At 40.5% G+C, this 17,488-nt stretch overlaps 1 protein-coding gene and 1 long non-coding RNA gene across 8 annotated transcripts in view; one reads left to right on the top strand and one right to left on the bottom strand.

Annotated features, from left to right (window-relative positions):
* Positions 1–17,488, top strand: part of dlgap2a (discs, large (Drosophila) homolog-associated protein 2a) — a 143,003-nt gene that overhangs the window by 108,846 nt on the left and 16,669 nt on the right. For 3 of the 7 annotated variants that reach the window (XM_034858111.1, XM_034858114.1, XM_034858115.1), the window contains 5 exons: positions 845–1,059; positions 8,401–8,469; positions 9,518–9,677; positions 10,815–11,031; positions 12,791–17,410. In XM_034858111.1, coding sequence (XP_034714002.1) covers positions 845–1,059; positions 8,401–8,469; positions 9,518–9,677; positions 10,815–11,031; positions 12,791–15,210 — 3,081 coding nt within the window. In that variant the 3' untranslated portion in view covers positions 15,211–17,410. Of the gene's footprint in view, positions 1–844; positions 1,060–8,400; positions 8,470–9,517; positions 9,678–10,814; positions 11,032–12,790; positions 17,411–17,488 lie in introns of those variants that run through there. The other 4 variants (XM_034858117.1, XM_034858116.1, XM_034858112.1 and 1 more) reach the window with 3 other exon arrangements.
* LOC117935737 lies at positions 872–8,531 on the bottom strand. Its single transcript, XR_004654816.1, has 3 exons — positions 8,395–8,531; positions 6,753–6,754; positions 872–1,042 (listed from the first exon to the last, which is right to left on the bottom strand). It is a non-coding gene; the product is annotated as an uncharacterized LOC117935737 (long non-coding RNA).

Raw genomic sequence — 17,488 nt, 5'->3', positions numbered from 1 at the left:
TGTAAACCCCAAAATACAAATTAAAAAATCATTAAAATTATGAATGACTGTTCTGTTATTACACAGTGAAACACAGAGGTTAGCTCAGCAGCAGCTACTGAGACCAAAGTGTTGGTCTGTACAGTTGTGCTGTTAGTTATATGTAGTTTGCTGCCAGCATGCTGCCTAACATCTGACTCCCCTCTTGTGTGAAATACCAAACTCCTTCCTACATACATTGCAAAACGGTTTGTTTGCATTGTAAAACTGCAATAATCCAGGGGTATTTCCCTACCCAGTACCAGGTACCTGCAGAGATGTTTTTGCTTTTTAGCTATGTGTTCATCGGGTCCCAGGACATTAGCCTAAGCCTCCATTTCAACAATGAATTACTGAAAAATAGCAATGTGTGTAATCAAAATTCATGCCTAGCCCTCGTAGGGCCTACATACTGTTGCAGCCAATGAGAAGCCGACGGGAGCTGGCTGCAGGACGACTCAACCATCGTGAACAGTTTTTAATGTTAATGTTTAATGACTGTAACTACTCGAGAGTCTGCTCTTGAGACTTTGCTTTAATTTTCTGGACAATTAGGGCAGGATTCAGGGTTGGGGACAACTACTTGGATTTCAGGACTCTCCCGAATATTTCGGAGAGTGAATGTTGGATTGACATTCATCAGGCGGCTTAATGTTGCTTTGTGTCTGCTGGATGTGTGAACAGGTAGCTGTTGGCTACCATGTCTGCCATAACAACTTAATGAATTGATAATATAAAATGATTGTGTTTACAGCTTCTGTGGCCAAAGGAAATGTATTTAACTATTACCCATGCATTAACTATTTACCCTCCCCATGCCACCCAGGTGCCCCAGGACGATTGGGGGGGTTACCCTGGCGGTGGGAAGGATGACGAGATCCCCTGTCGTCGGATGCGGAGCAGCAGCTACGTTAAAGCCATGGGGGACGAGGAGAGCGGAGAATCAGACTCCAGTCCCAAGACATCGCCTCAAAAGTTGGTGCGGCCTGACGCCCTGGTCAGGGCCATCATCAGACCAAGGGACCTGCTGGACTCCCAAAGGTACAATGCATGCAACTTCAATATGTCAATAGTTCCCACTACTTGGTTCTTCTTCTTTTCTCTTCTTCTTCCTTCTTTTCTTCTTTTCTTTTTTTGTTCTTCGCTATTTATATATTCACTTCACCTCGAAGGTAGATGGTGCAATGCTCAACAATTTTCAGTCTCATTTTGTTTTAAGTTTGTAAATGACTTTTAAACCCATTGATTTTAGTGTTCCCCTATATCCAACCTGGAAACCGAAGACTTTGTATGCTACCAATAGGGAGGGTCGAACACAAAATATATAATCAAATTCTACATATAGTGGTTTTAAGTAAATAATCTCCCAGTGGAGTGAGATATTTATGTTGGCCTCTCATGTAATTCCAATGGTTCTAGAAATAATACATAATATTATTAAAAATAATGTAATCTCTGAAAATACCGGAAACAATGTAAATTGGCTTAATGGAATTATCTCAGTGCTCTATTTCAATATGTGAATGCTTTCCGTGTTACTATTTTGAGATTGCATTTTTTTTAAAACACATATCCTCAGCTTAGTTTCTTTTTATGTTTTGAGCAACATCATGCTTGTTATTTAATTGCTTTATTACATTTCCTCTAGCAGTGTTGGCAGTTATCTTGTGCTAGTGCCCCACCCCTACAACAGTGTCAAACACTTGATAGCTGAACCCCATACTGTACTCATTAGAATCCCTTCATGGGTATTCAGTGTATGTCAGTGTCTTCAACTGTAAGAAAGTGTTCAGTGTGTTCGTCTGGGATCTGTCCCATATAATGGTGAGAAAATAGAAGGCTTTTGTTTTAGATACTCGGTGGTGGAAGAAAACGCTTATAACAGGATTACACGATAAGACATGCTGAAGACAATGTCACTGAAATATGAAAACAAGCAACTATGTTTTGGATAGATACAAGGATAGTTATTATGATTAGCAGCATTAACAAATACATTAAATTAGGATGGAATGAGATAATAGTACTTGCACCAAATGAAAAGAGTAATGTAGCCTGACCTATAGCAAGGCCATTCAGTAAACAGCTTTTCCCCCCAAGGTATTTTCTGGAATTGTGTTACCATTGACATAAATATTAAGATGATCTACCTTTCTTATTATTTTTGTGCAAAGCCATTTATGGTAGAGTAAGATACACTGATGATACACAACAGATATTATTCTTAAGCTGTTTTAGGTCAGAAATGGATTACCTCTTCTATTCTGCTGCTTTTACTTTGTGTTACATGTCTTGATTATTGTCTGAATATCCTTCTGCTCCTTATTTGCCTCACCTTCTGTTGCACCTCACATCCAAGCTCCATCTTTACTTCATATGTTTTCAGTTCCAGTTCATTAAACAAGGTTCTGGGTGAACATCAGCCGCAAACACAAAAGATGTTGCCATCAGGTGGATTCTTTTTGTCAAGGGAAAGTCCACTTTTCTTATTATTTCCAACAGTTTTTAGATGTTCATTTTTCAATTATGAATCCATTAGTGAAAGTCTTCAAATGTTACTTATCGTTTTATTTTACTCAGTATTGTGGTTTGGAAATTGTATTGTCACAGTACCTCAGACACCAAATTATTGCATTGTGCGGGGGCAGATTCATCTTTTCCAGAATCATTTTTTTTTTTAAAGGTGGCATTACGAGAAAGCAAATTCATTTTTGTTCTCTCTTCAAAGGGACGTGTTTCTCTTTGTCCGCAGCAGAATGTGAAAACAGTAATTACAGCCGGGATTCACCAGACTATTTTAATAATATGACGGTTTAAAAAAATATCCTGGGTCTGCTCTTTCAAAACACAATGTTTGTATCTGCCTTTGCTGTGCTTTGTGAGCCGGGTATATTGAGTGCATTTACCAGCGTAAAGAAGACCTTGTCCCTTCTTATTTATGGACAGTTAGATGCACTTTACCTTAATTTTTCATTTCTTCACAAGAAAAACTTACACTGTGCTTGGATTACCTCCAGAGGCTCTATTTGTGTTGGCAATGTGACATTTTGGTAACTGTCTGATCAGAGCCATGCAGAGGCAACTGTAGAGCAGTTTAAAATCAAGATTGTTTAAAGAGATATATGTTTTGTGACCACTTAAATCACCTGTTTTTTGTCCCATCAATTACAGTCAGTACAAGTTGAAGAAATGTTTTCTTTTTAAATGCAAGGCTATTAACCAACAAAATGCTGAATTAATTGGAAAATTGGTATAACTAGACAAAATGTCCTTAATCCAGACAGAGTATCTCCTGTCAGTTACATGTTAGAGAGGGAAACAGGCCCCACTGCTTTGCTAGGGTACGCAACCATGTCATGTCGGGTTTATTGCAAGTGTTAAAGGAATACGCCACTGATTGTTGAAATAGGGCTTATCACAGTCTCCTCTAGCTGTATATAGGTGGGCCAATGCATTTTTGTCTCTGTCTGACTGCATGATATCTTGGCACCATGTAGCCGTGCTTTGACTGCGCTTCCACTCAGTTTAGTCCCAAGTCAATATCTGCCTAAGAAACCGTCTAGTCTTACTCTGCATAGCTATTTGTACTTGTGAATACGCAGGCGACATGAAGTAATTAGGTTGTTTTTGTTTTTTTGTTGGCTCAATTTTACTCAAAACATGCTAACGGGCAACATAGGATTCCATTCACTACGCTAAGCTAACTAGGCTCTGCCAATGTTGTACAGAATTAGAATAATGCATTCACTGAGGCAAAAATGCATTGGCACACCTATCTACAGCTAGGAGAGACCATGATAATCCCTATTTCAACTAACGGTGGCGTATTCCTTCAACACTTGCAATACATCTGACATGACATAGTTGCGTCCCCTAGCAATGCAGTGGGGCCCGTGACAGACACGAAGCTGCAGACTGTCCCAGTAAGAGACACTGATAAACACATTGACTAACACTGGTGACTTCCTCACTCTTATTGTCAGTTCCTTGTCTCTCACTCTTCTCGCCGCCGACTTCGTGCTCATTGCCATTCAAAGGTTTTTAAATTGCAAACTCTCGTACAGAACATAATTTCCCTTGGAAGCTCAGAAACCGCAGCGGGCAACACCTACAGAATCCTCTAATACTGCTACCTGACCCTGATAGAAACACATTTGAGCATACACACAATCAGAATTAATTATGAGCATTTCTGAGTGTTTATGACTACTCTCTGCAGGATGACAGGAAATGGAGAAGGGGCAGCAGAGATATTCAGCGTTTACAGCCATACAACAGGCCACAATTAGTTCATGTGCATTCTAATAAGCCAGCTATTCATTGCTGAGGAAATAAAATGGCAAATCGAATGTTATTGATTGTGATCAGGCAAGATTGTAATAATATCTGTCACAGAGGATGCAGTCGTTTGCCCATTTTAACAGCTCTTTCAGAGTATGAAGTAACGTATGAGGCAACTACAGTGAGGTATGCTCACTTTTCCTCAACTTGCAAAGTTTCCCCCAGCTACCCATTTTGAATAGCTGTAAACAGTGAATGATTTATGAGGATGCAACAGCAGGAAGGGCTTTCAGTTGCAGTTATTGTACTCCAAGGCCTCTCTAAATAATGTCTCTCTCAGTGGTTGGACCAAGTCTGCTGGGCTCTGCTGAAAGAAAGATATTGACTAGCATGGATAAGGCTGTGTGGCCTGCCTCTGAGTCCATTGACAGAAGAGGCCTGATACTACCCTGAATCCACTCTAAGATTACCTTTATGTAGTATATTCTCTCTTGAATTCAAATGCAATGTATTGTTGTTTTGTTTTGTATTTTGTGCTTCCTACCTATTTTTTTCTGGTCGCGACAATGGGAGACTGGTTTGGTGCTGCAGCGCTAGGGTTGATATATTGGCCAATATTATCTAAAGGTAGATATACATTGGTATTGGTGTAAACTGTATGTTGGCCAATGACTAATTACACATTGCAGTACAGAAACACAAGGGTAAAAGATGTTTGTGAGGTAATTTAGAAACAGTGCCTTCATTAAAGAGAGCACTGACAAGTTCATTTTTCAACTGTAAAATGTCTCACTTAAGAAATTGGGTACAATTTCTTAAAAAGCTCATTTAAAAAGCTAATTCCTTAACAGATAAGATCACATTGTATTGATCACGTGAGGTACATTTTGCTTTACAGCAGCACACGAGGAAGACCAATGAGGGTGAAAGGAATGGGCTACATATAAGTAGAGAAATATATACGTAATAAGTTAGAAAGCTTGCATTCATGTTATCAGTATGCATACATGTACTTGCAAAACTAATGGTGCAGTTTTCCGATAATCTAGATCAAAGTGGCAAAGTGGATATATTATATTTTTGAATAATTAATTTTTGAATAGTGAATATTAATTAATTTTTTTTTTTTAAATCTTGTAACCGCTGGGCTCTAGTTTAGTGTTAGAATTAAATGTGTTGCAGTAGACAGAGCTTTATGTGGAATACTGGTGTAGTTGGAAATATGAGCAGCTTCAAAGTGCAGCAAGAGGTGACTGCTCAAATATTTGAAGTTAAATTCCAAATTAATTCCAGTCCTGTCCAGTGCAATTAAATGTGTATTATTATTATTAGATTAGTCCGCACAACAACTGCATCTCTCATAATTTCTTTAGAAGTGTGCCTATTTTCTTCTTCTTTTTAATTCTTAGCACCATCATGTTGTGATACATATCTGTAACTTTTTTAAGTCCACATATAAAAGGCACCACGTATGCCAACTGATATAAGAGCTCTCATTCTATCATGGTTCATTGAGCTTGTTGGGATGGAATTAGATTTGATTCAAGACAGACACGCTGCAGGTTGGATTTCCTCTGCTCTTGTAGCAATTTGATGTCCCGCGGGGGCATTCAGAAGGCCCAAACACAAATTTGACAGGATTGGCTCCCTGAAGCAAATTGTGTTAAAGTAAGAACAGACTGTCAGGTTGTGTCAGGTTGTGTCACCTCCCTCTTTCCCTCTTTCAAGCTCTCTGTCGCTCTTGTGGTTGTTCATCTCACCAACAGAGAATACATCACAGTCACGGGCCCACTGACCCGGATCAGCCTGTCCACTAGAGGGAAAGTTAGATGTAAATGATTGTTTTAATTAATAAAACTACACCACCACCCATCCCACCTATTACAACTTCGCCCTGGGACCTTGTACATCCTGTAAGCTGCAGAGCCGACAGCAATGTAATCAGTTTTTGTTTTGTGCCATAGTAGGAGGAGCTGCCAAAGATGTTTAAAGAACATATAAACGATGATGGGAACTGAACGACATGGCAAATTTTATTATCAACTATTAGCAAAATGAGTCCCTGGGTCAATCTGTAATCATATGTCACGTCTGATACCAAGTTGCATTGACACACACGAATAGAAGAACACCAACAACTAGCAGCCAACTCCGGCAACTTTACTTCTCTTTAAATGACTTTGGCCCGATGTCTAAACACCACAAGCCAATCAATCCCAGCCATTTTTGCAGTTTCTCATTTGTTTGCCCCCCATCCACAATTAGCTTCTTGAGGCACCATAATTAATCAGAGTTAACACTAGCAAAGCATCCTATAATTCCTCATTTAACATAATGTAATTACTCTTTACTCATTCTAGCATTGAGTATGATCATTTTCCCCTCAAATCGCAAGGTCATTGGTGCCTGGATAGCTCAGTTGGTAGAGCGGGCGCCCATATATTAAGGTTTACTCCTCGATGCAGTGGGCTCTGGTATGACTCTGACGTGTGGCCCTTTGTGGCATGTCTCTCTCCCCTTTCATTTCTTCAGCTGTCCTGTCAATAAAGGCCTAAAAATGCCCCAAAAATAACCTTAAAAAGTCGGTGAGTGTGTCATGTCATGCATTGTTAGCCTACGTTTCTGTTGGACAGGGTTTTTCTTAACACTTTTTGACTCCACTACGAATGTAACTCTTAAAGGAATATGCCACCGTTTGTTGAAATAGGGCTTATCATGGTCTCCCTTAGCTGTAGATAGGTGGGCCAATGCATTTTTTGTCTCAGTGAATGCATTGTTTCAGTCCAGTGCAACACCAGCAGCACTGCTGCTAGTTAACTTAGCGTAGTGAATGGAATCCTATCTTGCCGCTTAGCATGTTTTGAGTAAAAGTAAGTAAAAAAAAACTTTCAAAAAAACTAATTTCTTCTTGTGGCCTGCGTATTCACAATGAGTACAAATAGCTATGCAGATTAAAACTAGACGATTTCCTAGGCAGATATTGGCTTGGGACTATATTGGCACTGTCCCAAATACATATCTGCCTAGGAAAGAACCAGGATATGTCTGTACCCACTAATAAATACTATAATAAAGATGTTCCGTAGATCTCAAGAGCACTGCACTTCCTTGAGTCCTCAGCAATTCACCCGCTAAGTGTGAAGTCGATCAGATAAATAGTTGTCATGAAAATCAAAGGACTGGAAGAACAGACAGAGCCTCCTTCCTTTTTAAGCTATGCCTTAATTTCATCCATTCTTTTAAAACATTTGCACACACAACAGCTACTGTCGTGGCTGGGCTTTGTTTAACCTCAGAAAGTGTGCTTTCATTGGTAGCGTGAAGGATGGCAGGAAGTTTGAGATTCCCATCATCCCTGGCAAACAATGGAAGTGCATTAGCACCAATCAGAGACATTAGAGGAAATTTGTTCTGGCGTGATTTGATAAAGGGCCAACACTTTCTCAAAACAGCCTTCCTTCACTTAACTGACAATAATAGACATCTCTATAGGCAGGGATGGATGAAGTATGCATCCGTTATGCCTTAGCCAGTGCACTTATATCTGATCATGTCGGCTAAAAAGCTTGACTAAGTTTCATTGCGCTGGGAAGGATGTTAGGTAGATTTTGTTTTGCTCTTATTTGGCGCAAATGTAATTAGCCACCCAGGAAAAGAATGTGTTTTATTATGTAGAGTTATTGTATTTCATGTGTCGCATTTGGTCATCAAGTACTTTGTAATAACAGTCTGTAATAACAGTCTGTGTGTGTGTGTGCGTGCGTGCGTGCGTGCGTGCGTGCGTGCGTCCGTGCGTGCGTGCGTGCGTGCGTCCGTGTGTGCGTACGTGCGTGGGTGCGTGCACGCGTTTCATTTAAAAGATATTGACTTGACCAGGCAAATCTGTCAGCCAACTAAATGTAACTGTAACATGCTCCCGCCTTTATTATTACTTGAGGGCCGTGTTTGTCATATTGTGTTTCCCTAATGTCAAGCAAACATTCACACAAGTCCACAAGTCCCATACAGATCCAATTCCATTGGACTTGTGCCCAGTGAAGTCCCATCCATCCAACTCCCACTTGTGGGACCCAGTAACTCTGTTTTCTTTTCTACCCACAGCTCTTACCGCCTGGATAAAATCAACAGTGACATGCGTAACTACATCACCAATTTTGCTGCAGATTTAAGGTGAATACAGGCTCAGCGCCTCTCCTTCCCTTACTTTCTCTTGCTGCCATGTTGCAGTGGTCAGACGTAGGCGCCGACTGGGATGCTGTCCTGCTGACCTACCATGTATGCACGTCTCACAGAGCAAAGACTTAAGACCAGCCAATGAGAGGTCGCCTGGGGCGACCTGCTCTTTCTGGCAAAGCACAAGGCACTATTAAACACGATTTAGATATGATTTGATTCACTGATATACATTGCACCAGCATAAGTCTTCCCATTTACAGCTCCTTTACCACTATAGTCAGACTTGATTTCTGGATTTTTCTGCTTTCGGATGTCTTTGGATGTTCAGAAGGTTGATATTACTTAGAAAACACACACACGCCTTGCCACAGCATGACAAGATGGATTGGGGGACTTTTAATCACACTGGCATTTTTCTTGCTGCCAAACACAAGTGTTTATCTCTATAAAAAGCCCAGAAACTGCTTACTCATCCCTGCCTGCCATTAGAAATGGATATGGCCAAGGGAACCGCACATTGATATTCCTAATGTGATTTGCAAATTATTCTCTAGTTTACTAGCGCATTTCTTCTTCCATGTTATCACTATTTGTCTTTTCTGCAGCAGATTTCAAACCAGGCTGGGGGTTTCTCAACATACCTCTTGCACTGGTGGGGTTGCATAATTATTTGACTTGGCTGAAACCGGGATGCTTTCTGAAGGACGTTCTTACTAACTAGCTCCTGATTTGCATTTCCCTCATTTCCAAGCATTGATTCGATGTTTCAAAACAACAGAAATCGAACTGCCGTTTTAAGGACGACGGTGTACACATCAATGTAGTGGGGGAGAGAAACATACAGAGAGAGGCTCCCCTCTTGGGAAACACAATGTCATAACCAGTCTCCCTCTTACGTTCAGGTTGCAGGACTGACCTTGGTAACCCTTTATTGTTTTTGTCATCATGTAATTAAATTGTGTTTAATTGACTTGCTTAAGACATCCTCACCATGGCTGTAGTCCCACTCCCTCCTTGCTTCTCCTTTTCTCTCTCTGTTCAGTCAGAGCTATCACTTGCAAGCCGCCAGGGACATGCACCCAAGCATTGCTCTAGATCCCTCAACCAACTACAACTCTCCCAAGTTTCGCTCCAGGAACCAGAGTTACATGCGGGCAGTCAGCACTCTCAGTCAGGCTAGCTGTGTTAGCCAAGTGAGCCAGGTGAGTCTGCACCCTTTCAACTTGTACTGGGGACCATGCACATTTATACACATTGGGGGCTACTGAGTAAGAGCATAACTGTCCTAAACATAGTTTTCACTGTCACTGCAACGTTTTTATAGTCCCCTTTCTTATTATTATTAATCCCCAGTGGGGAAATTATAATTTTCAATTTACAGTGTTTGTTTGAAATCATTACACAAAGGCCTGACACACACACACACACACACACACACACACACACACACACACACACACACACACACACACACACACACACACACACACACACACACACACACACACACACACACACACACACACACACACACACTCAGGACCTATTCATGCACAAATGGAGAGATGTCAGAGTGAGTGGGCTGCGACTGCTGAACAGGTGCCCTGAGTGGTTGGGGGGGGGGGGTTTACAGTGTCTTGCTCAAGAGCCTCTTGACAGGGCCCAGGAGGTGAACTGGCATCACTCCAGAACCAATCCGCACGCCGTACTTTGATCCATACAGGGACTTGAACCTGGACCTTCTGTCTCCCAATCCTACTACCTACAGACTGAGCTACTGCCACCATGTAGATAGATTTTTCTGGCTTTGCTTTACTTATACTTGATAGTTCATTGCACGTACTATATTTGGATACATAAAAATACTCCAACAGGGTTTGTTGAGATATTTATCTCCCTCTTAAAAGAGAGGCATATTTCTTTTTGAGTCTTAGAAGCTCAACTAAACTCCAACTTATTGAAAATCCCAATAGAACAAGATGTTTTTCTTTTATTCCTGATATATGTATATAGTAGATATATATCTACTAGTGTGGAGATATTACATAATAGAACAATTTAAAAAAGTTTAACACTTAAAAAATGCACATAAAAAATGTTGTGACATTATGAAAACACATTTTTTTATTCATTTCGTATCTCTGTGCTGTCTTTTGCCTATTCATATGTGCACTTGTTTGATTTTAGCAACAAACCTTGCTTTTTAATTTAAAGGGAAATTGACGGTGGACACCGTGTCCGGTTTTACAACCGACCAATTTCTCACAGAGAAACTAAGAAATATCCACACCTGCTTAACAATGAAGAAAAGCATGCTTTCTCCCTTTTGTTTCTTACAGGTGAGTGAAACAGAAGTAAATGGTCAGTTTGAATCCGTGTGCGAGTCGGTGTTCAGTGAGGTGGAATCCCAGGCCATGGAGGCTTTGGACCTGCCAGGCTGCTTCAGAACCCGGAGTCACAGCTACCTGCGGGCTATCCAGGCCGGCTACTCCCAAGACGATGACTGCATCCCCCCCATGGCCTCCACTGTCACTTCCACCATCAGGGCTACCACAGGTAAGGGCTATTTAACATAAACTTGATTTGCACAATACAATGTGTGACGTTCTAGATGTTGGTATTTTTGTTTCTACTTACAAATTGACACCAAAAGTTTTTATTTGGCATTAACATGTGTTAATGGATGAATATAGAACAGTTAGTGCAAATTGGTTGTACTGCCAAACAGCTTCATTTCTTTGCATGAATCACTCTTGTATGTTTCCATTGTTTTTGATGGACGTTTTGTTACCGTAGGCTACCACTTGTGAGCTGTGCTAGTTCATCCTACTGTATTTTGTATACAGTGTTTCATTTGCTCATCCGTTGGATGCATCAAAGAGTAAAGCTATGAACCCTATTGAAAATCACATGTCTGAAATAAAAATCAGGAGACATGACTACTTTTTCTTCTACATTTTGGAAATCTGACTTTCTTTATGATGCTAAGGGGTGACACTCGTGAACTTATTCACAGCTTTATTGCGAATTGAGGAAAGAAATGATAAAATTGCTATATGCATTGTTTACTTGTAAACCCAGTTTACACTTAAATATAACAACATACAGTATATTGTGAACGTTTTTCGCTCAAAAAGTGTTCACACAAATGATTTTGTATTATTGCAAAGTTCATGGTTACACACACTTAGATAACATTACAGAAGTGCACACTATTGTGTCTAGACCTGGATAATGGATAATCTAATGGTGACAACAAATGCACCGGTAACTGAACTGTCACACTTGTTAGACACATAATCACATATGCAAAGTTGTTACAATAACTCTAAACCTACTCCGATGACACATGCATTCATTTCTGATACTGAGCCTTGATTATAAATTGCAAGTTGCTGGTGGTTTCAATAAATCCTATGATCGTTGGCTTCACTGAGGAAATGATGCATCCTTGTGATGAAGAATGTGGGAAGAAAAGAAGAAAAGATGTCCAGAGGAGAAGTCTGAGCGGATTCCACCTCTCCACACAGTAGATTCCTGATCTAACAACATCAGTTGGACTATAATAGGGAGGGCTAGAGGTGTGGCCATCTGGAACTGTGCTTATGATCAATTATTCATACCTATAAGTGTTTACTTACACTGCTTTCTCAGTAAAATCAAATACCTTTGCATTTTTAGGATGCAGAGTTTGGTATGTGATAGATTTCAAAATTTTGGACCTCACTTTTTCAATAGGGTTCATACTATACTTCTTGATTGATGGGAAATGGTTTGGAAGCTTTGCTCATCTTTGCCTCTTTTCATTGCACAAAGTACACATTTTTTACCTCGACTGAAAGCAGACGAGCATGCAAGGATTGTTATTTCATTTATTAGAAATATTGTCCTCTCTCTGTGATGTTTTCGCGCAGCTAGGAGTTTTAGCTTTGTGCATTGAAAAGATGCAAAGAATGCATGCTACAAATTAAGCTTGAGAAGGCAGTGTAAACCTTTATCAAAAATGAGTCAAAATGGGAGTACTTTCCCAGTGTTAAACTGGTTTTCAACATTGTAATGTATAATATTATATTGTTAAACTCCTAGAATTGAAACTATTCAATACACATCTACAGTATATAGATGAGTAAATTGGGGCAATAATCATAAAATTAGCACATAGTTAAGTTGTTGCTTTCTGCTGTTATCTTATTTTGACTCATGGCATTCAGTGCATGATTTAATGTTACTGCTTTGTGGCAATAAAAAGCACATTCTCTCCAGCTGCCCACACCTGTGGCCATATTACAGATACATATTTATATTTGTCTTCCAGACAGAAATTATGTGCAGGAAGAATCTTGTTTACCTGACCAGGCCAGTGTACTTGAGGATTTGGCAGACACGGCCCCTTTGGCTCATGATGATCTAGGCTGCCCCATCAGAAGAGACAGGCTTTACCAACAAGATATCATGGGCGCTACAGCCAAACCTCTGTCTGGACCGTCTGTTTCTCCAAGCCTCTTCAGATCCCCCAGATCTAGTGCCCCCGACCGGCCATCACCAAAAGCCATCCAGGCCAGTATCAAAGAGTCTGCAACATTGGCAGCAGCTATCAGCATGCAGTGGAAGGAAGAAGTCTCTGCCATGCGTCGAGAGCTAGCTGATCTAAGGAAGGACCTCTGTACAGAGCTTCGTGCTTTCAACAGTAATTTTAACACTTTCACACAGCATTACAACACATGGTCTCCCCAAGGTGGTAACACGGCGGCTGGAGTTGGGGTTGGTTTAGGTGGAAGGGTTGGGGCAGGAACAGCAACAAGACCCAGGGCAGAGGCAGAGGAAGGGGAAGGAGCAGGAGGACTTGGAACCTCTGGAGCAGATGGAGGCACTGGGGGAGCTAGAGAGAAGAAACCGCAGATATCAAAAGTGTCAGTGGGGACCCAAGCCAAAAGCAAGGTCTTGGTCCGGCAAAACACTGCAGATGCCGCTGTCAATTGTCCAGAGAAGAAGGAGAAAAAGAAAGGCGCCCACCGAAAATTGCCAAAACAGCTCTCCATGGACCCAAGCATTCTTGCCTGTCCACAATCGATGTACGTGGAGAGTGCCATACCACTTTCTTTGGATCCAATACTTCCAGGCTCTGTTAAAGCAGTCGAACCAGAGCCATTTGATTTGATTGCTCTGCCATTTAGGGCTGAACCAGAACCAGAGCTGCCAGACCTTGCAATTGTGGTCACTAATGAGCCAGTCACCACTCATAGTCCAGTGCCAATTTCCTCAAACGCAGCCGTTGAGAGCCCTCAGCATTCCATGACAGTGGATCAAGAAATGCTAATCAATCAACCGCGAATAAATATATGCCCAGCAAATGATTCCTATTCAGATACTGAACCATCTCACCCTGATGACATGAAATCCCCAGACTCAGAACTAATTGAAAGAGATAAGATACCGCTACCATGTCCAGTTCCTGTAGTTACTGTGTCTCCACCTGAGGAATGTGATTGTGACATAATGTCAGATTCAGAGTCTCAAGAGTCTCCGGATCCTGTCACCGTGGAAAAGCAAGATCCTGTGTCTCAATACCCTACTGAAATTTCTTTACCATATTCAGGATTAGTAGATCCAGATCCTGCAGACCCAACAGAACTGGAATCAAAACCATCAGACTTGCCCATAGTGTGCTTATCTGACCCTATTAGTCAAGGCCCATTCTCAGTCTGTGAGGCACCCACAGTTCATCTTGATACTGTTACTTCATGTAATTTAGATACTGAAATCATATGCCCATCCATTGTGGTGTCAGAATACCTTGACACAGATTATCCTGTAAATCTAATTGACAGTGACACAAATTTAGATCCCATTATCACCTTTCCAGATCATCCCTCTGACCTTGCCTCAGAGCAAATGACAGCAGTCTCAACCTTACCTTCCACTTCTGTTGAAACTCAACTCAACACTAACCCCCTGTCCCAAGATTTAGAGTGGCCACCCCTTCCCGAACCACTTGATACCACCCCTATATATCATGCCGATCTGGTCCACTTTGACTTAGTCATGCTGACTTCCCTAGATCAAGATGATCTTGACTCTGTGTTCATGGACCCTGAACCAGAGCCCTTTGACCTGAGTGTTGACTATCCATTTAATACAGAGGATTTAGATCCCCCCTTTAACCAATCAGATTGTCAAGGTTCACCCCTACCGACTGTTGACCCTGCCACAGTGTGCCCCTTTGAACCTTCACAGTCAACTGAATCTGTCTGTATGGATCCAGCTATGGAATATCACTTAGCTCACACGCCTCAGGATGTAGCCTTAGAATCACATGAAATCCCTCTACCACAGGTCACTCTAACAATATCCCCCCCTAGTTCCACTGATACGTCACTGGAAATAGACTTTGGACCCACAAGTCCAGCCACAGATCCTCTTCCACCAGATGCAGATCCATCACCATCGAGTCTTGATGACATGTATTCAGTGGACCTGGAACTCATGGAGCCAAATGATATGATTCCAGAAACACTGGAGTGTATTGCTGTATCACAGGAGTATGGGGAACTTGTGGAGGAAGAGACCCTAGGTAGTACAGAGAAGTCCCCAAGTGAGCAGGCATTTCTGTGGTACAGGTGGCAGAGGAGGGGCCAGAGACGTGAATCAATGTACAGGAGTGCCAGCGTTGAACTCTGGAGCAGGAGATACGATTACAACAGTGCAGAAATCACATATGTCTCTCTCACTCTGTGAGATCGTACCTCATTCTCAGCAGACAAAATGTAGCTCAAAGTATATTTATAGCTCACGGTTTGTAGCTGCCGGTCCACTGTAGAGCAACGTGCAGATCTAAATGTCATGTGAACATTCGCATTTAAAGCAAGGACTTTTTTTCTCATACACAAACCTGCTGTAATCTTCCCTGAAAAAAGACTGCTTTGGTGGCAGCTTAAAATCATATTTTAAGGATTGCTCCATCCTGCAAGAATGTGAACAACCATGCTTCAAAAACATTTGGTAAAAAGCAGAATGAACTTTTCTGAAGCTATCACCACTGAATTATATATTCCAAAACAGTACTGCCTTTGTTATCACTGGATACCTGAATAACATTAATGTTCTTGTTCATTCAGTACATTACATCAGAAGATTTTAAGAGCTTTTTTTGGAGCTGGCATAATGTATACAGTACAACGTCCTGACAATCCTTTCCTTGTTTTGAGCTTTCTGTTTATTGTCACTCTTAAGTGGAGTGAAGTGAATCTTTGCAGTTATCATATAACTATAAGGACATACTGTTTACTATGTGAGCTGTTGGCTGGACTCTGGAGGAACACAGAAGTTAAACTGTGGAATGATGTTTGCACAATCCTAGACTGAGCTGAATACTGTACTGTTAATGGAAAATAGAAAGTAACCCGCATTATTTTAACTCATGCTCCAATATGATTGCAAACCAGTACAGTTATGGTACGTAACCTCTATGTACACACAACATCGTGTTACCCACATGCACATAAAATTTGCTACCAAACTTATAGCCTATATACACACATCTTTGCTCTACAAAAAGTATAAGAATACAGTTATTTCAAAAACACTGTCAACCATGATTTCATTTGTCTGATAATCTGACTATAGTCAAAACAGGCCTTGTTGAGAGGTGATATTGTATTTGTTACTGTATGATATCCTCTCAATGCTCAGGAATCAAAGACTGAGAATGTAATACTGGGACAAGTGTAAAGACATGTTGACTTGTGTTTCTTCCGGAAAAGAGGTTTACAAACTGTGGCTATTTTTGTGTGTGAAACTGAATGATGTTATAATTGTGCATGAAATATGGCCTCAGTGGTTTTGTGCATTTCATATACAGTGCCTCATTGTTCTATTCATCGTTTCATTTTGAAATTCAGTGCAATGAAAGGAGCCTCATAAGGAGCACGGAATACACAGAATTCTGTTACCAGCAATGAACAGATAAAAAGCCAGGCATATCACAAGATATATCTGTGCTATGTGTCCAATTAATGGGCTCTATAAGGAATAGCCCACTGAAGTCTGTCCTCTAATAAAGTGTGCTGAGAACAAAAAGAATCTTAACTGAACATCAGTGAGCTGCCAGAAAGGATTTTTCTGTGTGCTGTTTTTGAATTGAATATGTGCAGAGCACTTTATGAAAGTTTGCTAAATTGACTGAATCTGAAAGGTTTTCAAAGGTGTTGGAAGTTAATTAGGTTGTATTGTTGAATTAATTTTGCCCATTTCCCCGGCACGAAACACACCACCCTTTTCCTCCCTTTTAGTGTTTTACTTTTCATTTGCAAAATTGTTTATCTAAAAGTAGCACATAATTTACCCTGTACAGCAGTGATATTATGTTCATTCATATGAAATCATCTGAATATAAACTGCTTCAGGATTTAGTCGTGCAATGAAAGATATCGGCATTTGATAATAGGCCCTTTTTTTCTGTAAACTTTGGAACAGAGAAAATGATTCTGATGAGTTGGGAAATGTCTGCTTACTTGGAGGTAGATTTTGCAAAACAAATCATGCTAGTTGCCCTTGTGTTAATTATAACAGAATATTTACTGTTCTATTATTAAAATGCTATAAAAGTAAGCCAATAACTTCAATGGCATGAAGAGGAGTGAACTGATCTACTGCTATTCACTTAATTGTTTGTATTGTTTTCTCTATGCGTATACTTTCATTCATTGTGGAGGTCATGCAGTTTAAGGGGAGTGTAATGGGGTGTTAACCTTTGCAGAAACATTCTCTAATTATAAGGTTAAACAATGCCAAACATCATGATCATAATCTTTCATTTCACCAAGCATTTACATTATATGGGGTGAAAGTGTCTGGATTATCACTTAAACCCACAATGAGCTGTTGTATCAATTGTTAGCAGTCTTAAACAGAACTTTTTTTTCCTGATTTGAGACTAAATCTTTAAAAACCAATGGATTAAATGGTATTCAATAAACATTAGAGATGTAGAATCCTACTACACAATCAAAGATAA

The sequence above is a fragment of the Etheostoma cragini genome, chromosome 20 (genome assembly GCF_013103735.1).
Source record: "Etheostoma cragini isolate CJK2018 chromosome 20, CSU_Ecrag_1.0, whole genome shotgun sequence".
Taxonomy (NCBI): domain Eukaryota; kingdom Metazoa; phylum Chordata; class Actinopteri; order Perciformes; family Percidae; genus Etheostoma; species Etheostoma cragini.
The sequence above is the reverse complement of the archived record's forward strand: the minus strand, read 5'-3'. Positions and strand labels throughout refer to the sequence as shown.